The sequence below is a fragment of the Podarcis bocagei genome, assembly GCF_964188305.1.
Source record: "Podarcis bocagei genome assembly, chromosome: Z".
NCBI classification, from domain to species: domain Eukaryota; kingdom Metazoa; phylum Chordata; class Lepidosauria; order Squamata; family Lacertidae; genus Podarcis; species Podarcis bocagei.
This window is the reverse complement of record NC_138140.1, coordinates 13238167-13265816: the sequence shown is the minus strand read 5'-3', so window position 1 is coordinate 13265816 and position 27650 is coordinate 13238167. Positions and strand designations below refer to the sequence as shown.

At 45.8% G+C, this 27650-nt stretch overlaps 1 protein-coding gene across 1 annotated transcript in view; it reads left to right on the top strand.

Moving 5' to 3' along the window:
• The first annotated feature begins 1895 nt into the window (after positions 1 to 1895).
• The window catches only part of ENTPD8 (ectonucleoside triphosphate diphosphohydrolase 8), a 35012-nt gene continuing 9257 nt past the window's right edge, over positions 1896 to 27650 (top strand). Inside the window, exons 1-5 of the mRNA XM_081180308.1 lie at positions 1896 to 2023; positions 19152 to 19279; positions 19799 to 19916; positions 20820 to 20970; positions 23311 to 23470. Coding sequence (XP_081036434.1) covers positions 19154 to 19279; positions 19799 to 19916; positions 20820 to 20970; positions 23311 to 23470 — 555 coding nt within the window. The 5' untranslated portion in view covers positions 1896 to 2023; positions 19152 to 19153. The remainder of the gene's footprint in view (positions 2024 to 19151; positions 19280 to 19798; positions 19917 to 20819; positions 20971 to 23310; positions 23471 to 27650) is intronic.

Here is a 27650-nt window from a genome sequence, read left to right as displayed (position 1 = left end):
TGGCGAGACAGTCCACGGGCAGGGAGGGTCTCAGCCTGCGTACCAGATGGAGCTGGTAGCTGCCCTGGACACAGAATTGACCTGTGCCTCCATGGACAACTGTGAGTCCAAAATGACTCCCAGACTGTGCACCTGCTCCTTCAGGACCAGGGAGTCCCCCACACCCGGCTGCCCTCTGTGCACCCAAACAGTACTTCTGTCTTGTCAGGATTCAACCTCAATCTGTTAGCCGCCATCCAACCTCCAACCGCCTCCAGACACTCACACAGGACCTTCACTGCCGTCACTGGTTCCAATTTAAAAGAGAGGTAGAGCTGGGCATCATCCGCATATTAGTGAACACCCAGTCCAACTCCTCTGATGATCTCTCCCAGCGGCTTCATGCAGATGTTAAAAAGCATGGGGAAGAGGACAGAACCCTGAGGCACCCCACAAGTGAGAGCCCAGGGGTCTGAACACTCATTCCCCCCCCCCACTTTCTGGACACGGCCCAGGATGAAGGAACAGAACCACAGTATAACAGTGCCCCCAGCTCCTCTAGATGGTCCAGAAGGATGTTATGGTCGATGGTATCAAAGGCTGCTGAGAGATCCAACAGAACTAGGAAACAGCTCTCACCTTTGTCCCTAGCCCACCAGAGATCATTGCCCAGCGCGACCAAGGCACTTTCAGTCCCATGATGAGGTATGAATCCCAACTGGAAGGGATCCAAATGGTCTGCATCCTCCAGATGTGCTTGGAGTTGTTCAGTAACCACCTGCTCAATCACCTTGCCCAAGAATGGAAGATTTGAGACTGGGCGATAGTTGGCCATATTGGCTGGGTCTAAACATGTTTTTTTTTTAAGAAGCGGTTTAATGACTGCCTTTTTCAGCAGGTCTGGGAAGGCTCCCTCACAGAGCCCATTGCCCCGCAGAACCATGCAGAGTCCATCGCCCAGCCCTTCCCAGCTCGCTTTTATTAGCCAGGATAGGCAAGGATCAAGGAGACAGGTGGTTGGCTTCACTCGTCCAAGCAGCCTGTCCACATCCTTGGAGGTAACAGATTGGAATTGATTCCATGCAACTCAACTAGAGTTGATTCCATGCAACTCAGCTCTCCTGCCCCGGCCCTGCTCCCACGGCAGAGTCTACCTCTTTCCAAATCTGAGCGACTTTATTTGCAAAAAACTTTGCAAAATTGTTGCAAGAGATCTTGGGGTCTTTACCAGGCCAGAATGCCAAAGGTGGTTCCATTAAATTGCAAACCACCTGAAAGAGTCTCCTGCTGCTATTTTCTGCAGATGCAATAGAGGCAGTGAAGAAAGTCCTTTTCGCTGTCGCTATCGCCACTTGGTAGGCTCGACGTTGAGCTCTAACCCGTGTCCAGTCCAATTCAAAATGAGTTTCCTGCCACTGGTGGAATTATTATTATAATTATTATTACAGACAGGGCTCCTTCCCACCCTACCTGATGATGCCTGGTATTTGAATCCAAATCTTCTGGCACGATAAGGCATGTGAGCTTAGCTATGGGCCTCCTTACCTAGGGAAAAAGGCTGACTTTGTCTGTCACTGGAGCCCTCCCTCCCTTCCCTCCCTCCCTCCCTCCCGGTTTGGCACAGGTGACTGCTCACCTGCCATACTTAGAAACAGGAAAAGAAAACACCATCTCCTTGACCCTCAATTGTGCATGCATCAAGGAAATTCTTGCTTGACATGCTCCACTAGGGAAATCGCCTTGCCAAGGCCCCGGCTTGTAAACAAAACCTGTGGGCAGGATGTGCCAAAGAGGTGTTGCTCAACTGGGCGTCCACGACACAGAAATGGGCAGGCAAAGCAGAGTCCCAGTTCCAATGACAGGGAGGGAGGGAGGCGGAGGCGGAGGAGGGCATGATTGGCTGCATCAATATCTACAAGAAGGCAACCTTTGTACAGTGGCACATCCACCTGAGTAAGCTTTGTTTGGTGGCGACGGGATCAGACGGTTCGCTAGCTGCATTCCTGCTCGGGGTCATCCAGCTTGCCTCTTCTGCCCCCTGGAGGTAAGTGGAGAGGGGCCCCCTCTTACCACGCACACACCAAAGGCAGGTATGGAGAAATTGAGTAGCAAAATAAGTTTTCTCTTTCTCTCTCTTAATCATTACTGAAATCAGGAGCCCCATCCAGGAGGTTCAGAACAGCTGTAGGAAAGGACTGCCGTTCCCAATTATCTTGCGGAACATGCTGCCACAAGAGGCTTGTTCACACATCATACTGAGCTCAGCTACAAACTTGTCCCTAGACATTTGCAAGTGTTTGTGTGGAACAGTGTGTGCCCCCTTGATTTGTACAGCCCAGCTATTTGCATACAGATTATACACATGTTGGGTGTTATTGGAACACCTCTAAGGTGTGGGCTGTGGCGACGGTAGCCCCTAGGTTTTAGTGATCTGAAAAGAAGTTTGGGTTGGGATCAGAGTTCTGTCCATGACTACTAGTCATGATGGGGAAATGGAACTTCCACGTTCAGGGGCAGTGTATCTCTGTGCATTCAAGGGTGCCAGTTGCTGTGCAGCAATATTAAGATGTGGCTGTTGCTTCCATGTCCTGTTTATTGGCCTCAGCAGCCAGCAATTGGTTGGCTGCTGTGTTGGGGAGCTCTTTTTATATGAGTGTGTGTGTGTGTGTGTGTGTGCGCGCGCGCGCATTAATGGAGGATTGACTATTGGCCAAGCATGCTGCCTGTCGGTTCCCTCATAATATCAACATGGCTTCTAGCCATGACAGTTATAGAGCATCTAGGTTCAGGAGCAGTCTATCTTCAAATGCCAATTAGATGGGAAGCAATGGTGGGAGCAGGCAGTTGCTTTCGTGCCCTGCCTGTAGGGTCCTTGCAGGTCGTTATGGGAAATGGGAAGCAGATATTTCATGGGATCTGGGTCTGATCCAGCATGGCTCTTTTATTTTCATTCATACAAAGTGGTGCTCTGTTTGTTTGTTTATTTTATTTTATTGATTTATTTAATTTATTTTATTAATTAAATGTTTATACGTAATCTGAACCTTTCATAAAAGTGTATCAAGTCAACAAAATCATAATCAGTAAAAAGCAAAATAAAACATAATAAAAAACCCAGTAGAACAACAGTAAATACCAGTAGGTTAAAAGAAAATTTCACCCTGCAGACGCCTGTCTAAGTGGTATAGTTTTCAGAAGATGTCTGTTAAGAACTTTGCTTCAGGATGAGAACAGAAATCGGGCGGCGGCACACGGCGGCAGCAGGAGGCCCCATTAGCTAAAGTGGTACCTCAGGTTAAGAACAGTTTCAGGTTAAGAACAGACCTCCAGAACGAATTAAGTTCTTAACCTGAGGTACCACTGTACCTTGAACCTGGTATGGTAGCAAAATGGCAGTCACTGTAGTTTTCTTCCTGCTCTGATTTGCAGAGAACGACTTGTGTCTTGGCTCCACTGTAGGCTGAGATAATGGCAGCATTCCTTGTCAAAATGATGGTATACCTGCCATGTGTCCCCAGGCAAAGCATTTATTTAGAGCATTTGCAGCCTGCTCTAGAGGAGAAAAGCAAACTCAGGCACCAATTCTTAAACTGAGTGCCACAGCCACCAATGGCAGTTTTGTTTATTTAACTACTACTACTTTATTATTTCTATCGTGCCCATCTGGCTGTGTTTCCCCAGCCACTCTGGGCGGCTTTCATCAGAACATTAAAAACAGAATAAAACTTCAAACATTAAAAAATTCCCAAAACAGGCTGCCTTCAGATGTCTTCTAAAAGTCAGATAGTTGTTTATTTCCTTGACATTTGAAGGGCATTCCACAGGGCGGGTGCCACCATTGAGAAGGCCCTCTGCCTGGTTCCCTGTAACCTTGCTTCTTGCAGTGAGGGAACCGCCAGAAGGCCCTCAGAGATGGACTTCAGTGTCCAGGCAGAACGATGGGGGTGGAAACGCTCCTTCAGGTATACTGGGCCAAAGCCGTTTAGGGCTTTCAAGGTGGAAATCGACACTTTGAATTGTGCTCGGAAATGTACTGGGAGCCAGTGCAGGTCTTTCAGGACCGGTGCTATATGGTCTCGGCGGCCGCTCCCAGTCACCAGTCTAGCTGCCGCATTCTGGATTAGTTGTAGTTTTACAACTATAAATTGCACAAATGTTTTGTGCATCCGTGCCTAATCTCGCCCTGAATGAATGAATCTTTATTTGCGTCAGCCAATGACCATAGCAATAAAACAACAATACGATATACAAAAAATAGAAATAAAAAGTTGATTATATAAAATACATTTTAGGGTTTTGAATTAAATAGTGAAATAGTGGATCTTATTTTGATTGCCCCAGCTAAAAACCTTGCAACCTTTGCTGTCACCTGCTCCTCTTGATCTGCCAAGATAAAGGACACTGTGGCAGTGGTTGGGCGACCCAGAATGGACAATAAAAGAGGGGTGATAATCTTGCCCTTTTCTACATTTTTTTTATTAGTGTGTGTTTTTCTTTTTGTAAATCTACCAAAATATAAAATAAAATTGGGATTAAGGTTTTTTTCTCAGGACAGTGGAAGGCGTGTGTGCTGTGTGCCGTTGGTGAAGTGGTGGTCTTTTTCTTCTGATAGGACATGCTGGGGGTGTGTGGAATGGGGGTTTGAGGAGGGTTAGCTAAAAATGTCCCTATTTTCACCTGAGGAGTGTTGGAGGGAATGTTAGACCGGCTTCGTCTTTGTTATCCTTCCACAAGTAGGCTAAAGCCTTCCTGTCCAGACAGACCTTTGGAAACTTAAGGAGCAGGCGACACTGATCACTGACTGGGCTGTGGTCCAGACAAGCAGGATTTTAGTAACTGGTTCCAAATGTGTTCTGATGTATTTCAGGTACTATTTTTAACTACAGTGGTGTCTCGCAAGATGAAAGTAATTCGTTCCGTGAGTTTTTTCGTCTAGCGAATTTTTCGTCTTGCGAAGCACGAAATCGCATAGGAATGCATTGAAATTCAATTAATGCGTTCCTATAGTCAAAAAAAGTCCAAACAAAGCCAAATTTGGTACAACAAGAGTTTATTAAGTGCTCTTTAAAGTCACACATACTGTAAAGAGCATTTCAAAAATTGAAGGAACAATAAATTAAGTTTCTAAACATGACAGAAAAACATTTAAAAATCAACAAAGTGTACAGTACATTTTCTAAGACTCTGGGGGACAACTCGAAGAAGGTTCCTCTTCCACTCTTTGCTTCTTGCTGAAGAACCCCCTCCTCAACTGTTCCCCCAGCCACCCACCACACAGAAATTCAAATCCAGAATTTTTTTTAAAAAACAGCAGAGTGGCCCAATGGTCACAGAAAATCATTAAAATGCAGAAAAAAAACCACACAAGCTTCCAGATTCTTGCAAACACCTCCCCAACACCAAGTCCTTGAATTCCAAACACCCCAACCCAAAATCCAAACCCCCCCAAAAAAGTTTTAAAAGTTTAAAAGAAGTTTTGGAAAAGCTTCAAAAATCACCAAAGTCTTCAAAAACCTCAAAAAAGGCTACCACACCGCGTTCTATGAGTTGCTCCTCGAAGTCAAGTCGCAACTGTATTAACGGTGTTAAGAAAAAGGAAACAAACTTGCAAGACGTTTTCGTTTTTCGTCTTGCGAAGCAAGCCCATAGGGAAATTCGTCTTGCGAAGCAGCTCAAAAAACGGAAACCCCTTTCGCCTTGCGAGTTTTCCGTCTTGCGAGGCATTCGTCTTGCGGGGCACCACTGTAGTCTGTTTTTATGACTCTATATTTTATAATTGAAGTTTTTAAATGCTGTGATCCACCTTGAATCCCAATTTGGGAGTAAGGTGGGATAGAAATGTAAGAAAGAAAGAAAGAAAGAAAGAAAGAAAGAAAGAAAGAAAGAAAGAAAGTAAGTAAGTCTGGGGAAATTTCCTGAGGGCCAGACAAAGAGGTATGGAGGGCCGTATTTGGTTCTCAGGTCTAAGGGATACAGCAAACATCCCACACACATAGCAGCAACACATTTGCCTCCCCAACGTAATGAGAGTATAGCAATGCTCTACCCATCTCTTAAAGCTCCATCATTTTAACACGCTCATAGAAAAGAGAATTCTGGCCAGGGCAGATTCTCTAGTTTCTGTAGAACTGAGAGGTGATAAACCCTATCTGTAAAGTTCCCTCATCCACAAACGGCGAATGGTTCCGCACCTCATATTCCAGGCAACTATTCTGCTTACGTTTCCTCTCCTTGCTACTATTTCCCATGATCTTTTTGATTATATGATGTTTTATTCTGATTTGGTTTCATCAATTGTTTGTAGCTATAAAGAGAAAGCAAGACACGTGCTTATTATAATAATGATTTTAAAAGTGATTTCCAAATAAGTCATGTACAGAGGAAGTAAAAAATAGATGGGCTTAAGTGTGACTAACAGCTGGATATGATTATGTTGATACAATACAAATAAATCATTATTTGGATAAGATTATGTTAACATACAGTACAAATAAATCATATACAGAGCAGACCCATGGAAATCAAAGGGAAAGTATGACTCACATTGCCAATTACATAATTATTATCATCATTATAGGAGCTCTGTCCTCCTTCAGGTGTATTCCTGCCAATCATTTTCTCTACATAAAATAAAAGAAGAAGAAGAAGAAGAGTTTGGATTTGATATCCCGCCTTTCACTCCCCTTCAGGAGTCTCAAAGCGGCTAACATTCTCCTTTCCCTTCCTCCCCCACAACAAACACTCTGTGAGGTGAGTGGGGCTGAGAGACTTCACAGAAGTGTGACTGGCCCAAGGTCACCCAGCAGCTGCAGGTGGAGGAGCGGAGACACGAACCCGGTTTCCCAGATTACATGACTACCGCTCTTAACCACTACACCACACTGGTGAGTGATACCATGGAATGAACCGGCTTAGGTCCAGGGTCTACTTAGGAAGCTGTCATGATGACAGCTAGGTAGACTATTGATCTACCTAGCTCAGTATTGTCTACTCTGATTGGCAGCGGCTCTCCAGTGTTTCAGGCGGGGAATTTTTCCCAGTAGTACATGGGTAGGAATTTAACTTGGGACTTCCTGCATGCAAGGCAAATGCTCTGCCACTGAGCAACGACGCTTCCCTACTTGTGTGGGACACCTACCAGTTGACTACCAATTACAGACCAGGCCCATAGCTCAGTTGAGCATGAGATTCTTAACCCCAGAATTTCAGAATCGTGGGTTTGAGCCCCATGTTGGAGAAAAAGATTCCTGCATTGCAGGGAGTTGAAGCAGATGACCCCCGTGGCCCCTTCCAACTCTTAAGATTCTGTGACTTTCTATGACTGAGTGACTCTGTGGTTGATATAAGATTACTAATAATAATAATATTTTTTTATTTATACTCCACCCTTCCCGGTTCAAAAACTGGGCTCAGGGCGGCTAACAACAAATTTAAAACACTTAATTGTAAAAGCAGCATAAAATACAGTATAAAAACATGAATAACAATAAGATTCAAAGTTCAGAAATCACTTTGGGGGAAATCCATCTAATAAGCATTGGATAGTCACCAGGGCTAGCTGGCTGAGTTAGTCCTACTTGGGCTAGCGAGGAGGCCAGGGGAGAATTAGCTGTGGGGTCTCAGAGCAGGTAATCTTCATAAAAGGGGAGGGGGAGGGAAGAGAAGGGAAATAAAAGAGCAGGCTGAGTACAAATTAAAGGCCAGGCGGAATAGCTCTGTCTTACAGGCCAGACGGAAGGAGATTAAATCCTGAAGGGCCCTAGTCTCATGGGACAGAGCATTCCACCAGGTCAGAGCCATCACTGAAAAGGCCCTGGCCCTGGTGGAGGATAGTCTGACTTCCTTAGGGCCTGGGACCTCTAAAATATGGTTATTCATGGACCTTAAGCTCCTCTGCAGGGCATACCAGGAGAAGCGGGCTCGTAAACACGAGGGCCCTAAGCCACAAAGGGCTTTAAAGGTCCATTAATTTAGGCTGCAATCTTGTACACACTTACCCAGGAGCAATGGAGACTAGTCCATTAGTGCAAATATGGCGCAGTCTCACTGACTTCAGTCTGCCCTCAGCCACTTCCCCCCTTACACACACACACACACACACACACAGAGAGAGAGAGAGAGAGAGAGAGAGAGAGAATCATAGGAACTGTTGCTTGTCAAGGTCTCTCTCTCTTTCTTTGCCTCTCCAGCAGTGCAATGGCAGATTCAGAAATGCAGGGTCCCTTCATGGTAATCACCCAAGCCTTCTACAATTACCAGGAACAAGCTTAAAACTTTACTCTGCTTATATTATAACCGGATGTTTAATCCAGCTCTTGCAGAACACCAGCCAGCAGTCTCAATCAAAAACAGTGATAGGCTGATCAGAGAGGAGATAAGCATTCTTTCTAATAAAGTCCTTTACAAGGTTGGATATCAGTGCAAGTAAAAGAAAACGGGGGGGGGGGGGGGGAGAGAGAGACAGTGCTTTAAAAAGTGAATTATTATACACAGCATATATGGGTGCTGTTTTGCATATCGTTCCGGAAGCAATATTGTCCACCAAGGCCAGCCTCCATTCAAAATGCAGAATATCAGCTCTGTAGGAGGACAGATAATATTACATGTTATGCACAAGAGTCAGCAGCTTGATGGGTTTCACATGTTTTTTCTTGTCAGTCTGTTACTAAAAGCACACCGGCTTCTAAGGCCACGTTCATACATTTAAAGCACCACTATACCACTTGAAATAGTTGTAAGTTCCCTCAAAGAATTTGGGAGCTCTGGTTTGTTCCCTTTCCAGAGCTACAGTTCTCAGAGTTCCTGTCAAGAGATACTGACTGTTAAACCACTCTGTGAATTGTAGCTCTGGGAGGGTAATGGGATGTCTCCTGACATCTCTGAGCACCCTCAACAAACTACAAACTTCACAGAATTTTTGGCAGGAAGCCATGACTGTTTCAAGTGGTATCATAGCACTTTAAATGTATGGTGTGGATGTGGCCCAATAATGTATTGATTCTGCCTTCAGATTCCGATGATGATCCTTGAAGAAAGTTGAAGCAGAAGAGCTTGTAAGAGCAAGACTGGGGTTGATTTTGGGGAAACTTTCTTTAAGAGATTATTTTTTAAGGGTAGAAGCATCAGTGCAGCCCCAGGAACAGGCCCGTTTCCTCAGCACCCTCATGCAGTCACCGTAGACACATTTACCTGGGAGGAAGTCCCTTTGCACTCCATGGGTCTTCTCCATTGAGTGCAAATGGACTTCCTCCCTGGTACAGAAGCTGTTTTAGGGCAGCTCCACCGGTTCCCCCACACTGGGCACTGAGTGGAGAGTGCGCCCAGTAACCACTCACCTCCTTCCCAAAGCCCAGCACAGTGGCCTAGCTCAGGGGACCATAGTACCAAAGTCCAGCCCTACCAGGCAAATGTGATATGATGATTTAATGCGACCATAAATACACTCACGCATCTCTTTATCGTCCAGGCTGCTTGCTTGTTGATGTTGACAGGTGCCTAAGGTTGAGTTTTTACTCAGTAAGGACTGCAGGCTGCATTTTCTTTCATTTGTTTGGAAGATGAGTAGTTCAAGGGCACTACGTTTAGGGGTCGGCGTTGTACAGGAGCAACAGGCCCCTTCGGAACAACACACACTCCAGTGGGGGGCTGGATGACTGCAATTCTGCCCTTCTTCCCATGGGCATAGTCAAGTGGGGGGGGGCAGCTGACACCCCCCCAATCAATAAAAATGCATAAGTAACTGAGGTCCTGCTCCCCGCCTTTCCTACTTCCTCCCCACCCAGAGATCTGAACTGATTACTTGCAGAGGGATTTTGAGTAGGGGATATCTCCCAGCCCCACCTGGAGATTGTGAGAATTGGGAATTTCTGCATCCAAACTACTCCTCAGCTATGGCCCTTCCCCTAAATTCTCATCCTCAGAGTCCTGAACAAAGAGCTGTTTCTTTAAAATAGGAACATAGAAAGCTGCCTAATCAGCATCAGTCAGACCCATTGGTCTTTCTAGCTCCATATAGTGGACACTGACTGACAGCAGCTCTCCAGGGTTTCAGGCAGGTGCCTGTCCCACCTGTTACTGGAGGTGCTGGGGATTGAACCTGCAACCTTTTGCCTGCAAAGGAGAAACTCTACCACTGAAGATTCCCCCCCTCGTGCCAAAGATCTGGATGGATGACAGTGCTTGCGGAATAAGGTTCCAGTCTTCATGGTTCTGAATAAAGGACTGGTATGAATAGAAAGCTGCCTTGTACCAAGAAAGACCATTGGTCCATCTAGCGCAGTATTGTCTCCACTGACTGGCAGTGGCTCTCCTGGCTCTTTTCCCAGTCCTACCTGGAGATGCTACTGGGGATTGAGCCTGGGACCTTCTGCATACAAAGCAGATGCTCTACCGTTGAGCTGTCCCTTCCTCAGCATTAGGCTATTACTCATATCACAGGTGATTTAAGTATATGCAGGTGTGGTTTCAGAGTAAATTTTTTTTATCCCTACCACCCCATGTACTTTCAGCCTTCCTCCACACACACACACACACAGAGAGAGAGAGAGAGAGAGAGAGAGAGAGAGAGAGAGTGTCCTATATTTTCTTGCTTTCCATGTCTGCCACTGAACCAACCAAACTTCCTGTATTTTTCCATATACTGTACCTTTGTTTCAAGTGAAATGACGCAAAAACGCACTGCACCTAACCTTTCGAAAGCGAGACTTGAGACTTATCGCACGATCCATCTTCATTAAATAATAATAATAATAAAAGTAGTGACAGACCTCAGCTGACAACGTGACTGTGTGCATTAGACATTTAAAGTGTTTTTTAAAATATCCTGCTCTCGCAGTAGAACAACCTGCCAGGCCGCTGTAAACTTGTTCAAACAGCAATGTTCTTGTGCTCTAAGAGATGTCAACGCCACTATTTTAAAGGGCATAGGAGGCTGTTGCAGCCCAGATGTTATCTTGCAAACTCCCCTGACTGAACCCTGAGCCCCAATTAAAGGGGATGTCATGCATGCCATACCCTTAACTGGAAGGGCAGGATACCAAAGGATGACCAATTCATTTATCATAAATTTATTTACATTATTACATGTGGTATTACAGTATTTATGTTTGCTTGTGGGATTAACTTACCCCATACATGCCAGCTTGATAACTTCACTCTCATGAATCAGCACTGTTATAAGTGCCATGCAATACTTGTTCCACACTTGAAAGAAATTGAAATTTTAGCTTGGGGGCACCTACACTTTGGAACTCCCTGCCTATTGACATCAGGCAGGCGCCTTCCACATCTATTTAAAACATTTTTGTTTAGTCAAGCCTATCCAGACATGTAAATGTGACTTGTTTTGTTTTGTTTTTAGCAAGGGTTGATTTTAACCATCTTTTGAATATTTTGAATACCTGGTTTTTATCAATAATTTCAATGTTTTCTTTTCTATAATTGTAAATTGCATAGGGGTTCTTGTTTTTCTGGACACCACAGTTTAAGAAAGATATTGACAAGCTGGAAGTTTAGAATCAGAGTTTTCCTTCTCCTATATGGGCTGCCTTCCCAGGTTGACAAGTTCCATCTGCCCCTCACTTCCCTCTACAGCACATGCAGAAACCGCCTTCTTGACCATTGGACCCACTATTGGTCCCATCCGCTCAACCCGCCGGAGCCTGTCTTTGCATTCAGAGAAGTCCCTAACTCACCAAGGGTTTGAGACCCATCAGCTACCTTCACCTGGTTAGCTGGCCAGTTGAAGCCATTCCCGGGTTGTGGCCGCTGTCACATGCTGACAACTTCTAGGAGTCACACATGAGAGCTAGGTGCAGAGTCGGGGCCAAAGGAGGACAAACTACCCCAGAAGGAGCATGATGTGTCTGTCACCCACCAGAGGTTCTACCTCTCCCCTAACACTCCATACACCCCATTGTTAGATATAATATAATTAATAGAATACTGGGTGCAGGTGGCGCTGTGGTCTAAACCACTGAGCCTCTTGGGCTTGCCGATCAGAAGGTTGGTGGTTCGAATCCCCATGACGGGGTGAGCTCCTGTTGCTCGGTCCCAGCTCCTGCCAACCTAGCAGTTCAAAAGCATGCCAGTGTAAGTAGAAAAATAGGTACCGCTCTGGCAGGAAAGTAAACGGCATTTCCGGGCGCTCTGGTTTCTGTCATGGTGTTCAGTTGTGCCAAAAGCAGTTTAGTCATGCTGGCCACATGACCTGGAAAGCTGTCTATGGACAAACGCTGGCTCCCTCAGCCTGAAAACGAGATGAGCACCGCAACCCCATAGTCGCCTTTGACTGGACTTAACCATCCAGGGGTCCATTACCTTTTACTTTAATGAATAGAATAGAATAGAATAGAATAGAATAGAATAGAATAGAATAGAATAGAATAGAATAGAAATATGTGATGTGGGGCTTCTCCAAATGGCCCATTCATTCAGAATTAACCCCAATTTCCTTACACAAAGTTTATGTGATGGTTAGACTAGGTCTGGCTTTTATTGAGTATTTGTCCGGCTTTGTTTGTGGGGAAGTTACATGACAATGAGCATTCATTCTGAGTTTATCTTGTTCTGCTTACAGATTATTTACTTGTCTTCCCATTAGTCATTTGTTCATCCCACACTTTCCAATGTGTTTTTCTGTCACTTTCTAAAACATAAAAAGTCATTGAAAAAAACTGAAAACATAGGAAGCTGCTTTATACTGAGTCAGACCCATTGGTTCTTCTATTTCAGTATTGTCTACACTGGCTGGCAGTGGCTCTCCAGGGATTCAGGCAAGAGAACATTCCCTGCCTGAAGATGCCACTGGGGATTGAACCTGGGACCTTCCGCATGCCAAGCAGGTTCTCTGCCCCTTCCTCACAGGACTCAGTCACCAGGCTCCCTCAGCATTCTCTTTGCCAATCTTCCCAGGGCATGTTAGAATAGGTGTGCAGGGCCCCTGGTCTGCTGGCTTAATTAGTGTGCCTCCACCCTGGCCATTTCATATTTTTTTTTTAAAGAATATTCATTGAGATTATACAAAAAATTACACATAAAGAAAAAACAAACAAAAACTAACAAACATAAGCTAGCAAGAAAGTTGACAAAAAGGCAACCTAGAAAGAAGGAAAAAAGGAAATAGAAACAAGAAGGGTAAAAAAAGATATTTTAAAAAAGGATAAATCCATTTTTCAGCATCTTTGATCTCATTTGCTTATTTCCTTGACCTCCTCACACCTCCCCTTTTGTATTCCCGTTTTCCAAGTCTTTTCAGCAAATCCTTACCCTCTTTCATTTGACTTTGCTCTATACTTAACCTATTATAACTATACATTTTCATCCATATAACTATCTATATTTACCTTTTCTTATTAACCTTATTACCAAAACCACTTCTTTTCAGTCCAACATCATTTTAACATTCATTAATTTTACAGTATTTCTGCAAATAGTCTTTAAATTTCTTCCAATCTTCCTCCACCATTTCTTCTCCCTGGTCTCGGATTTTGCCAGTCATTTCTGCCAATTCCATATAGCCCATCAGCTTCATCTGCCATTCTTCCAGAGTGGGTAAATCTTGTGTCTTCCAGTACTTTGCAATAAGTATTCTTGCTGCTGTTGTAGCATACATAAAGAAAGTTCCACCCTGGCCATTTCAACCAAGCCACATCAAGTGTTGGGCATGTAAGGATGCAGCCAACCCAAAAGGGGTTTTTCAGGAAGTATCAATCAGCTGACCAGTGGCACATGCAAAGCCCTGTGCACCCAGATACACAACTCCGAAAGACCCAGCAATCAGCTGATTTCAAACCCTGCAAGAGGGGATGATGTCATTGTGATACCAGGTGATTGACAAGTGGCCAGCACCACCCCCTGTCAGACTTCACCCGCCAAGGGTGGGGGAGGTAACAACCCGCTGGCTATCCATATCTACCTCACCACATTTGGTTTACACAGACCAATGGGAAGGCAGCATATTTCATGATGGGCAGGTGTGGCTGGTATCAAATCCTTCAGGTGCTCCTCCATCCGCATCCTGCCCCTCCTGCCCACGACTGGCTCTTTGGAATGTGCTGGTGCTGTTTGCCAAGGTTTTATTTCTGGGCAGAAGCCCAAGGCCTTGTTGAACATATGGGTGGATCCCTTTGTTGATCCTGTTTTTGTGAGCTTATTTATTGGCAGTGGATTTATCTAAGGCCTGTTATATATAGTTTCTTTGAAAGGGAATGTTAGACAAGCTATGCCAGCTGTCAAATGGGTGACAGGCAAGGAAGCTGCTGAATCAGACCCATGAGGCCATGGGTCGGCAAACTAAGGTCCGCGGGCCGGATCAGGCCCAATGGCCTTTTGGATCTGGCCCATGGATGGTCCGAGAATCCAGGCAGCCGGCATAGCGCGCGCAATGGTTTTTGCAACTCAACCAGGCTTGGGGGTCAAAAGTGAGGCAGGCAGCTGCTTGAGGCAAGCCCCTTCTCCATCTGTCATGCGCACACAGCAATCTTTTCTTCCGGGGTGGGGGGTAGGGAAGAGGGAAAAGGAGCCACAGTTTGAATTTCCACAATGGAACTGCTGGTGACTGACCTCAGGAAGGGCAGTTGCGGGAGGTGCCTTGGGAACGACGCCCGCCAGTGTCTATGGCGGCGGTACTTCCCCCCGGAGGAAGCAGGGAGCGCCTGGGTGGCTGCACTCCGAATCAGTTCTGCGCTCTGCTGGGAGGCCTCTCGCTTGTTAGCTACACTGTGCAAGCCATGGAAAGGTAAATAGCTGCTGCTGCCTCATCTTCCCTCACACAGGGAAAAGAACGTTTTTGCTTGAGTGGCGCTGGTCTGACTTAGCGTGGTCAACGGCTTTTCCCTGCACACACACATGCACACACGCTCTCCAGGGCTGACAGGAATGGTGTGCTTACCTCAGTCCCCCACCCCGCCTTATGAGAGAAATAATAACTGTCAACGTGTAAAACGCAAAGGAAGCAGCATGGGTGTATGAGGGAACACCCCCCCAAAAAAAAAAGAATCACATTTGGGCAACATTGGGGTTGGTCCTAATAAGGGTTTTTGCCAAAAATGTGGGTCATAATCATGGCAACATATATTCCGGCCCACCACAAAGTTTGAGGGACAGTGGACCGGCCCCCTGCTGAAAAAGTTTGCTGACCCCTGCATTAGGCAATCTAGCTCAGTACTGCCCACACTAACTGGCAGCAGCTGTCCAGGGTTTCATGGAACTGTGTGAGAGTTGTTAGGGGTCCCTTATCCCCCTCACAGAAATATAATTCCCAAAGGTCCCTGGGAAGAGGGACTGTTAAACTACATCCATAATTGTAAAGGAACAAGGGTCTCCTTTTCACATCCTTAACAAACTACAGCTCACAGGACTCTTTGTGGAAAGCCATGTCTGTTTAAAGTGGCATGATACTGCTTTGATTGTACAGTGCACATGTGGCCTCAGTTGCTTCACTAACTTTAGGTGGCTTGGGAAGAAATGGATGGAGGAGAGAAGAGCCATCAGCCATAGTAGTTGAGAGGAACCTCCAATTCTCATACATGAGGTCCTTTGTGAGATTACAGTGTCTTAATCTTTTTTAAAAAAAGAAAAGAAAAGAAACACTTATGATATGTGAACTGCCAAATTCTACTTTTCAAGCAAGGGTAAGCCAGGAAATAAAACGCAGGCACAGAATACCTTTCAGAAATTGGCAAGGTCTGATTGGGGAGGTGGGTTAAGGTAAGGTTACCAGGTTTTTCCCCTCAGTGAATCCAGGAACACTTTTCAACTTCAATGGATTTTGTCAGGGGACTGATTTGTAAATCTGGGGACTGTCCCTGGGAAACGGGGACGTCTGGTAACCTTAGGTTAAGGTGCTCATTTGTTGCATGTTATGGAGGAATGTCCTCTATTTGACAGCGTCCTCTATTTCTCTATTTAACAAGCCATCCCATACAAGTCAACAGCTCTAGGCGGGGATGCCAGTCATTCAGTTCCCAACTAGTTGAAATTCACAAGAGGGGCATAAAGCCAACATTCTGTCTATAGTTCTATGCTCCCACCACCCAATAGAATATAGAGGTAGAGGTAGATTGCATTTGAACATAGATGCTCCATTCTTAACTTTCATGACTAGTAGGAGTCCTGTTGGATCAGATCAATAGCTTATCTAGTGCAGCATCCTGGATCTCCCAGTGGCCAGCCAAATGCCCCAGGGAATTCCACAAAGAGGGCATGAAACCAAACAGTACTCAAAAAGTATTGATTGATTTTAATATTATCAACATCTGTTCTGTCCCCTGCTGTTTAACGGAATTTGGAGGAAACCTGAAAAAGGCACGGCAGTTATTTCCTTGAAGAGAGGATTGGCGTAACCTGCCAAGCCCCCCCCCCCTCAATATTTATCTTGCCACAACATATAGTAGACTTCAGGTTCGTTCTTAGCTAAGCCACACAGCGAACTCTGGTGTAGCCACCAATACTAACACATTAACCTTCCTTTTCAAAGCCAAAAAGGCACCCACCATGTCTGTCTATGTTCTATCCTAGGGTCGCCATATTTCAAAAAGTGAAAATCTGGACACAAAGAAATGGTTTTTGACCCACTTTTAAGAAAATTCACCAAAATCTACATTTCCGACATGGGTTGCCATATGTCTGGGTTTTCCTGGACATTTGAGGGATTTCTGCCTGGACATGACTGCCAAATCCCAGGAATGACCAGGAAATTCCGAGCGTATGGCAACCTTATATCTACTGGCGAAGGCATTGCAACTCTGGATAACAGTTCCTGGGAATCACCAGTGGGGGAGAGTTGCTCTAGCGCTCACTTCCTGCTTACGGCCTCCCCATGGACATCTGTTTGACCACTGTGGGAACAGGACTGGATGGGCCTTTGTCCTAATCTTGCAGGGCTCTTATTATTTGCTTCTGAGGAAAAGTGCTGATTCACATGCTGCTTGGTAAACAAAGAGCTGGTGTGGTATGAGCTGAGTAATCACTTGTTCAAATGTCACTCCCACCATAAATGCATTAAATTACCTTTAGAAAGCACTTATATGGCCTCAGACAACTCACTCCATTCTCAGTCACAGCTACCCGCCAGTGAGAACTAAGAGCTTTCTAGGTTCCTGCTGCTGCTGCTGTTGCAGCAGCATCAGCAGCACTTACAGAGTTAAAAGAAAAAGAAAAACCAATTGCACCTGTTTATCTACCGTGTGGCCTTGGGAGCTTTCCTTTCCATTCGGATATCTTTAGTGATCCATGTAATTGATTCTGGCACAAAGTCAAGCAGCAATCAGACGTGTCGGCCAGAGATTCACACACCCATACACACATATACCAGGGCTTCCCCCCCCCCCCCCGGTTTCAAAATTTTCAGTAGTGAAAGAATTGGGGGAATCGTCATTTAGAAGCAAGGTGCAAAAGCTGTCCAAATGTGGAAGTCATCAACATAAGTTACAACATAAGAATTTCCCCAAAATTTGCATTTGTTACTGATGCCCCAACTGTACCTGCCATTGGGCAAGTAACTCACTTGGGAGTGATCTGCAGAGGGTTGGATTAGCTGACCCTTTAGGTCCCTTCCAATGCTACAGTTTTATGTTTCTGTGATTCGTGTTTGCCTCCAGCCATACAGAAATGCATTGCCCTGGTATACAGTGCCTCAGGTTACAGACGCTTCAGGTTACAGACGCTTCAGGTTACAGATGCCGCTAACCCAGAAATAGTACGTCAGGTTAAGAACGTTGCTTCAGGATGAGAACAGAAATTGCAGAGCAGTGGCGTGGCGGCAGCAGCGGGAGGCCCCATTAGCTAAAGTGGTGCTTCAGGTTAAGAACAGTTTCAGGTTAAGAACGGACCTCTGGATCAAATTAAGTTCTTAACCTGAGGTACCACTGTAATGCATTTACTGTATCAAGCTTTCAAAATATGTACGTCTCCACCCCCATCATTCTGCCCGGATGCTGAGGTCCAGCGCTGAGGGCCTTCTGGCGGTTCCCTCGCGAGAAGCAAAGCTACAGGGAACCAGGCAGTAGGCCTTCTCGCTAGTGGCGCTCGCCCTGTGGAATGCCCTCCCATCAGATGTCAAAGAGATAAAACAACTACCTCACATTCAGAAGACATCTTAAGGCAGCCCTATTCAGGGAAGTTTTTAATGTGTGACATCTTAGTGTATTTTTGGTCTTTGTGGAAGCCGCCCAGAATCCCTGGGGAAACCCAGCCAGATAGGCAGGGTACAAATAATAAATTATTATTATTATATTATTATTATGTATGCGGAAATGGAAATAAATCCACAAAAGTTCCTATCTCCACCCACCTGCAAAAATAAAAACCCAGACTATTTCCCCATATGCCCTTCAGTCATTCATTCACTCACTTAATCTTGACTTAAAAGATTATTATTGTAATAATAATTATTTTATTTTTAATCCATTATTTTATTAAAATAATTATTTTATTTTTATTAATAATTAATAATTTAAATAAATAATAAATAATCCATTATTTTAATGTTGTATTTTATTTTTGTTTTTAAGTTGTAATCACTCATCTTGTTTTTATTATTGCTTGTAAGCCGCTCTGAGCCCGGCCTTGGCTGGGGAGGGCGGGGTATAAATAAATTATTATTATTATTATTATTATTATTATTATTATTATTATTATTAGTGGCTATTCAGGACTGGTAATAAGCTTACATTCTAAAAGCCATAGAGGGGAGGGGGGAGGGGTAGCAAGCTCAGGGGCCAGTTCACTTGCCCAGATATCCCTGTGACAGAAGGTGATTATGGTAGGATTGCCATATTCGCAAAAGTGAAAATCCGGACAAAGTTGTTGTTAAGTTGTTAAATCTTTGGGATTTTTACAGCATTTTTCTTAAGAAATTGCTCTAGTTGCCATATATCCAGGTTTTCCCAGACATCTTGCTAATTCGATGAAAATCTGCCCAGGTGCCATTTTGACAGCCTGATTCCCAGACATGTCCAGGAAAACCCAGATGTATGGCAGCCCTAGATGATGGACTCTCCCTTTTGGAGCTTGGTTGGTTGATCTCTGTCAGGGATGATAAAATGTCAAGATCCCTGTACCAAGAAGGGAGCTGGATTAGAGGACTTCCCAGATCCCTCTCAACTCATGAGTCTATGATTCTATTATCTTGATGGATGGACAGGAAATTCTTCATGTTTTTATGTATTTAGCTATGGGCAACAGATGGAGCAACTGGTACCTCCCAGCAGCCCTGGTGATTCTGAGCATGTTCTCCCTCACAGCCCTGCTCCTCATTGTGGTGGGAAACCACAATGTCACACTGCCTCCAGATAATAAGGTGAGTGTGCAGCCATACCTGATACCATGGACCTTTCTTTGAGGCATATCCACTGAGTCAGTTGTTTAAGAAATAAATGTCTTCCTATTATATAGGTGTGGGGAACCGCAGGCTTCTCCATTTGGCCTCCAGGACTCTCCCCAGGCCATATACCCCTCTCCAGTTCACACCCCTCATTGGGCTCTTTGAACTTTTCTGCCTGGCCAGAACATGTCCCCTTGAACTCTGGTTATAACTCTTCTTTGTCTGGATGAAGGGTTTGTGGGTGGGGGGGGGGTAAGCTAGCCCACTGTACAAAGTGAAGAGAAACACTCATTGCTCCACCTACTTGTTGCTGCTCACCCAGGGAGTTACCCAGAAAGAAATTTGTCCCTCTGGCCAAGGAAGTTCCCCCACTTCTATCTTAAACCCTGATGTGGTTTGTTCAGTGGTTTGTTTGTTTGTTTGTTTTGCATTCTAACTTAGCAGCTCAGGTTTTGCACCACCTGACTCTTTCATTCTAAATGTCTCCCCCTCCAGTATGGGCTGGTGTTTGATGCGGGCTCATCCCACACCTCGCTGTTCGTCTACCAGTGGCCAATGGACAAAGAGAACAACACAGGCGTGGTCAGCCAAACCTTCTCCTGTCATGTCAATGGTCAGCTTCTCCTAGTTACATAAAAACATGGCAGGGGCATCTGAGGAAGGTGGGAGAGGGATCCAACAGGTCTAAAATATCAGCTGTATTCAACTCCCAGTGACCAATACCACATTGATTATGGAACCTTGAATACAGTTGACTCTCAGCTTACGTGGGGGTTATGTTCTGTACTGCATAAAGACAAAATTGCATAAAGACAAAATACTCTCTCTGCACCTCCGAATACCCTCCCAAGGTGAGTGTCATGGTGGCTGGGATTGCTGACCTTCCCCCTCCCATACAGGCACCTGCCCCCTTTTTATTTATTTGTAAAAAAAAAAAAAAATTCGGCCAAGCACGTAAAGCTGACTTTGCACAATTTAAATGTGCCTAAGTTGTGAGTCGACTGTATATGGGTCACAGAGAGAGAGAGAGAGAGAGGGAGAGAAAGAAGGCATGTCAGAGAGGGGGGAGAAGCGATGTCACTCAGAGAGGGGGCATCAGAAAGAGGGGCGTATGAGAAAGAGAGATGAGTGTCAGAGAACGCTGGGGTGTCACAGAAAATAGAGGGGGTGTCATGGGTGGGTGGGTGGGTGAAAGAGGGAGAGTAGGGATAATGGGGATTCAGTTCAGTTTGCAATTAAAAGGGAACTTAACCTAATTCGCATTTTCCAAAACAATAAAAAGCTGTTTAAAGTGCTGTCACAGTGCTTTTAATGTGTGGTGTGAATGTGGTCTAGGTTAAGCAAAATTACCTACAAACACAGGGATATTAGGATAAATTTGCACTAAAAGCCTTAATAGTGACTTAAAAAAATAAGCTGAAGATCTGGATACATGGGGAATTGAAATTAAGATGGGAAAAAGTACAGTAATGTGTGGACAGATTTGCCCATCTCTATGCGCTTTTTTGTGTTTCAGGGAGCGGGATATCAAGTTATGCCAAAAACCCTCCGCTGGCAGGTGCCTCCCTCAAGGAATGCCTTGATGCTGCTATGACCGTGATCCCCCCAGAAAGGCAGCAGGAGACGCCAGCTTACCTGGGAGCCACAGCCGGCATGAGACTGTTGAGGTACAAAGACAAAGAGCCAGGGTTTACAGAGTGAGGTGAAACCAGTCATGTTAGCAAAACAGCTGTAGTATAATAATAATAATAATAATAATAATAATAATAATAATAATAATAATGGATCTCAGATTAGGAGTCTCAATTTTGAGCTGCTTTTTTTTTTAAAGGAGCAAGTATCCAGTCTTTACAGATGCAAATACAGTATAGGCTTGAAAGAGCAGCAGTTCTAAGGGTATAAGGCATGGTTTAGGTCCAAGCTATCTGAAAAGCTCCATTCCATCATACGAACTTGGCTGAGAGCTCAGATATTTAGGGGAGGCCCCTCCTACAGTCTCACCACCCTCACAGTCATGCTTGTTAGGGACATGGGAGAGGGCCTACTTGGTGGCTGCTCCTGCACTCTGGAACTCCCCCCCAAAAAAAAAACCTAGACTGGCCCCCTCTCTGGTGTCATTCTGCCAGCAGATGATGACCTTCTTGTTCCAACAGGCTTGGGAGAACTGATTGCTTTTATGGAAAAGACTTACGCTGTGCTGTTTATATTGTAACTATCTACATGTTTTTAATCTCTGTCTCCCCACCTCGTCTCTAAATTTTAATCCTAACATCATTTAATTGTTTTTAATTAAAAAAAATTCTATGTTTATAGTAATTCTTATTTTTATATGTAAGCTCCCTTCAGTACTATCAGAGGGAAAAGGTGGGGTACAAATAAATATATTGTTGTGCATCACCCCAATACCTCAGCAGTGTGAGATTCCAGGGTTTCCGGTTGGCTTACTCAAGGTTAATGTTTCGTTTCTGGAAAATAAGACACAGCAGAGGCTGTGGTGTCTTGATGATATATGGTTTATTTACACACAAATACAAACTGGGCCTACAATGGAGGGATTCATCATATCAGCGCTGCCAGAGGAACTTGCTTCTCCCACAGGTACAGCCATGATATCAGCCACTGTGCTCTGCCTCTGGCGTTCTATGTCACATAACTCCTAACTCTAAGCTCTGTGCTTTATTTGTAGGCAGAGGCCGAATCATTTGCCACCTCACACCTTTCCTTTGATCCTCTACTGTCCTAATGGTCCATTACCTCAGGCTTTCATCTCATGGGAAGCACCAGCTTGGCTTAATGAGCTTTTTTAGCACATGCTGATTCCTGAGTCTATAGAAATATCTCATACACAGCTTAATAATACACAAGGTCAGGGACACTATAAGTTTCTAGCGCACAGCCTAATACACATGGGTCTGACTATTTTGACACTCCAAGCATTGATTAAATTCTGCCACATGCTCAGTCCAGAGAACATAGTGGTCTAGCATCCACAAATTCATAACACTATAGTAGTAGTATCCAGAGTCCTACGCAGAGTAGACCCATTCACATTAAAGTGTCTGTGTTAGGCCCCATCTACACTATTCATTCAAAGCTATATCATACCATGTTAAACAGTCATAGGGACTGTATTTTGTTCAGGGAGCTGAACAGTCTATAAGAAAAGGTAGAGTGTTCCTGGCTCTGGATGTTCCTTTCAGCCACTGTGGATAGCTCTTCTGTCCTCCATCAATTTCTTCCCAGCTTCACTGCACATTTAAAGCATACCACTCTAAACAGTCATGTGTCTCCAAAAGAAGCGTAGTTTGTTCAGGGTGCTGAGAGTTGCTAGGAGACCCCACTCCCTCCCCCCGAGCTACAATTCACCAAGTGGTTTTTTACAATCAACCCCTCTTCCCAGGGAACTCTGGGACATGACTAATTTCAATGGTCCTACATTACATTGGCTGCAATCTTTCATTTTCAATCTTCTACTTTCTACACTACTCAGTTTTATTTGGATATACAGTTGTACTTTTTTAAAAAATCTAGCTTTAAGTAAATTCTGTTGAATGTTGTTTGCATTTTTTATAAAACACATTGAGATTGATTGATTGATTGATTGATTGATTGATTACTATATTAAGCAGTATATTTTTTAAAAGTACACACACACACACACACACACACACACACACACACACTACTTACCGGTAATTTGAAAAGTTGTTTGCCTGTCGGTACTCTGTGCATTTGGACAACTCTTAAGATAGTGTAACCAAATTTTGGATGATGGCTCCTGAGATCAATGAATGAGCACTTCTGCATTTGATTACAATTGGACACCATTTTGCTTCAAGATGGCAGACTGAACCTTTCAAAACCACACCAGTATTTGGGTTTCTTAGAATACCTGAGCAATGCTGGGTACAAAGCTGCCAGTAAATAAATAAATCAAAAGAACCCCAAACTCCAAATTAGCCTCATGCTTCCAAATTCACAGTTCTTCTTGGCAAATTACCCTACAGAATGGAGAATGAGTCTGCATCAAAACAAGTTCTGGAAGAAGTTGGCAAGACTATCAAGCAGTATCCTGTGAGTTTCCGAGGTGCTCAAATCATCAGTGGAGAGGACGAAGGTGCTTACGGCTGGATCACCATCAACTATCTGTTGGACTCCTTCACCAAGGTGGGGCTGATTCTACAAGACTATGAACAGGTTTAGGATGCATAGATCAGGCATATTGTTCCAGGGCTAGAACAAGAATAAGCCAGATATCTTCCCTGGCCATGCTGGTTGGTTCTGATAGGAACCCAATAAGGATAAGCTATGTTGTGAACTCCAAATACCGTTGTGCTCTCCAATCATTCCTGACCATTGGCTATGTTGGCTGGGGCTGGTGGAAATCCAACATCTGGAGGTCACTATTTTGGCTACTTGTGGGCTAGAGCATCTTATTAGAACTAGGAAGAGCTGGGTTTGAACCCTTCCTCAGCTCATGAAGCTGATCTTGGGCCAGTCACACACTCTCACGTAAGCCTACAGGGTTATATTAAGGATAAAAGGATTTGCACTAGCTCAAGCTCCCTTTAGCTAGGGTGGGACACAAATATAATTCTTTATCATCATGATGCTGGCTGAGGCTTGAGAGATCCTATTCCACCATGAGCTACTTCATTCTCTGTGCCTGCCACGGCTACTGTTGCTTAAATATTGCTTCTGGACCTGCCCATTTCTCTAAGTCAGTGGTTTCCAACCAGTGTGCCGTGGCACCCTGGGTGCCTTGAATGATGATCAGGGGTGGCATGGGCAACCCTAGCCTCTGTCCCTCTTTCTTTCCCTCTCGTGTCTCTGCCTCCCAGAGGCTTGCACAGCTGCTTATTGCAGCAGCCCTGTCTATAAGCTCCGCAAGCAAGGGTGCGGGACAGAACAGAGACTAGGGATGGCAGCAGCTGCTGCCCAGAGGACTCCCAAGGAGATGGGAGAGGAGGCTAAGGGAACACTCTACAAGGGAGGGTGTTCGAAAAGGGGTGAGAGGTTGCCAGCTCTACAGGCAAGGGGTGACATAACTGGGCTCCTGAGCCCCACAGGGGTGTTGCAGAAAGAATGTGGTTTGTCAAGGGAGCCATGGACTCAAAATAATAATAATAATAATAATAATAATAATAATAATAATAATAATAATAATAATAATTTATTATTTATACCCCGCCCATCTGGCTGGGCCTCCCCAGCCACTCTGGGCGGCTTCCATAAAAACCAAAAATACAATAAAATATCACACGTTAAAAACTTCCCTGAACAGGGCTGCCTTAAGATGTCTCCTGAATGTCAGGTAGTTGTTTATCGCTTTGACATCTGCTGGAAGGGCGTTCCACAGGGCGGGCGCCACTACCGAGAAGGCACTCTGCCTGGTTCCCTGTAGCTTTACTTCTCGCAATGAGGGAACCGCCAGAAGGCCCTCGGCGCTGGACCTCAGCGTCCGGGCAGAATGATGGGGGTGGAGACGCTCCTTCAGGTATACTGGACCGAGGCCGTTTAGGGCTTTAAAGGTCAGCACCAACACTTTGAATTGTGCTCGGAAACGTACTGGGAGCCAATGCAGGTCTTTCAAGACCGGTGTTATATGGTCTCGGCGGCTGCTCCCAGTCACCAGTCTAGCTGCCGCATTCTGGATTAGTTGTAGTTTCCGAGTCACCTTCAAAGGTAGCCCCACGTAGAGTGCATTGCAGTAGTCCAAGCGGGAGATAACCAGAGCATGCACCACTCTGGCGAGACAGTCCGCAGGCAGATAGGGTCTCAGCCTACGTACCAGATGGAGCTGGTAAACAGCTGCCCTGGACACAGATTTGACCTGTGCCTCCATGGACAGCTGTGAGTCCAAAATGACTCCCAGGCTGCGCACCTGGTCCTTCAGGGGCACAGTTACCCCATTCAGGACCAGGGAATCCTCCACACCTGCCCGCCTCCTGTCCCCCAAAAACAGTACTTCTGTCTTGTCAGGATTCAACCTCAATCTGTTAGCCGCCATCCATCCTCCAACCGCCTCCAGACACTCACACAGGACCTTCACCGCCTTCACTGGTTCTGATTTAAAAGAGAGGTAGAGCTGGGTATCATCCGCATACTGATGAACACCCAGCCCAAACCTCCTGATGATCTCTCCCAGCGGCCGCATGTAAATGTTGAAAAGCATGGGGGAGAGGACAGAACCCTGAGGCACCCCACAAGTGAGAGCCCAGGGGTCTGAACACTCATCCCCCACCACCACTTTCTGAACACGGCCCAGGAGGAAGGAGCGGAACCACTGTATAACAGTGCCCCCAGCTCCCAGCCCCTCAAGACGGTCCAGAAGGATGCTATGGTCGATGGTATCAAACGCCGCTGAGAGATCCAGCAGAACTAGGAAGCAGCTCTCACCTTTGTCCCTAGCCCGCCGGAGATCATCAACCAGTGCGACCAAGGCAGTTTCAGTCCCATGATGAGGCCTGAATCCCGACTGGAAGGGATCCAAATGGTCCGCTTCTTCCAGGCGTGCCTGGAGTTGTTCGGCAACCGCTCGCTCAATCACCTTGCCCAGGAATGGAAGATTTGAGACTGGGCGATAGTTGGCCATCGTGGCCGCATCTAAAGATGGTTTTTTAAGAAGCGGTTTAATAACCGCCTCTTTCAGCGGGTCTGGGAAGGCTCCCTCACGGAGGGAAGCATTCACCACCCCACGAAGCCCATCGCCCAGTCCTTCCCGGCTAGCTTTTATAAGCCAGGATGGGCAAGGATCCAGGAGACAGGTGGTTGGTTTCACTCGTCCAAGCAGCCTGTCCACATCCTCGGAGGTAACAGATTGGAATTGATCCCACTCAACTTGACTAGACAGAGCTCTAGCACTTTCCCGCCCCGGCCCTGCTCCCACGGTGGAGTCTACTTCTTCCCGAATCTGAGCGATTTTATCTGCAAAAAACTTTGCAAAATCATTGCAGGAGAACATGTGGCCCGTACTGGGCCCCGATGTTGCAGGTGGTTCCGCTAAATTGTGAACCACCTGAAAAAGTCTCCTGCTGCTGTTTTCTGCAGATGCAATAGAGGCGGTGAAGAAATTCTTCTTCGCCGTCGCTATCGCCACTTGGTAGGCTCGACGTTGAGCTCTAACCTGTGTCCGGTCAGATTCGGAATGAGTTATCCGCCACCGGCGCTCTAGCCGTCTCAACGATTGTTTCATTGCCCTCAGATCCGTGGAAAACCACGGGGCTGTCCGGGCTCCATGCAATCGGAGAGGGCGCTTCGGAGCCAAACAGTCAATAGCCCTGGTTAACTCCACATTCCAGCGGGCCACCAGGGAATCAGCTGAAAGGCCATCAACATGGGATAAAGCATCCCCTACCACTCTCTGGAAACCATTTGGATCCATTAAGTGGCGGGGGCGGACCATCCGAATTGGTCCCACCTCCCTGCAGAGGGGATGGGTCGCAGAGAAGTCCAGTTGCACCAGGAAGTGATCTGACCATGGCACTTCATTTCGCTTTTACTTAGTGTCAGATCACCAACATCCATAGAGGTAAACACCAGGTCCAAGGCATGTCCACGGCTATGGGTTGGGCCAGACTTATTCAGGGACAGCCCCATGGAGGCCATGCTTTCCACGAAGTCCCGAGCGGCCCCTTGTAAGGTCGTGTCGGCATGGATGTTAAAATCCCCTAGGACGACCAAGCTAGGTGTCTCCAGGAGAACATCCGCCACGACCTGAAGCAGCTCGGGCAGGGAATCCTTGGTGCAGCGGGGAGGTCGGTACACCAAAAGGAATCCTGTACTGCCCCTATTGCCCAACTTCCAGAACATGCACTCAGAAAACTGGGTCTTCCCAATAGGACGCCTGGTGCAAACTAATGACTTCCTAAAAATCACTGCAACCCCCCCTCCCCGCCCACATGACCTGGGTTGCTGTGCGTAAGAGAAACCTGGTGGACAAGCAGCGGCAAGGACAGGCCCATCTGCTTCATCCAACCAAGTCTCTGTCACACATGCCAGGTCAAATCCTCCATCCATGATCAAGTCATGGATGGCAGTAGTCTTATGAATCATTGACCTGGCATTGCACAGCAGCACCTTCAGGTCATGTGGGTATCCCTTGCCGATTCTAGTATCCATCCGGTCAGGACCAGACCCGGAGGCAGGGATAGTCCTCAGACAACGACTAAACCTGCCTCCTCTGTAATGACATGGTCTGGTCTTAGCGTAACTCCTCCTCCTACCCGTGATCACCGAGATCGGTTGTCCCAGTGCATCCCCCCCTGTGGAACATGCCCCAGCCATTTTATGGGCTGGGGCCCACTCCCCGGCAGCCCTGAACCCTCCCCCTAAAAACAAAAGAACA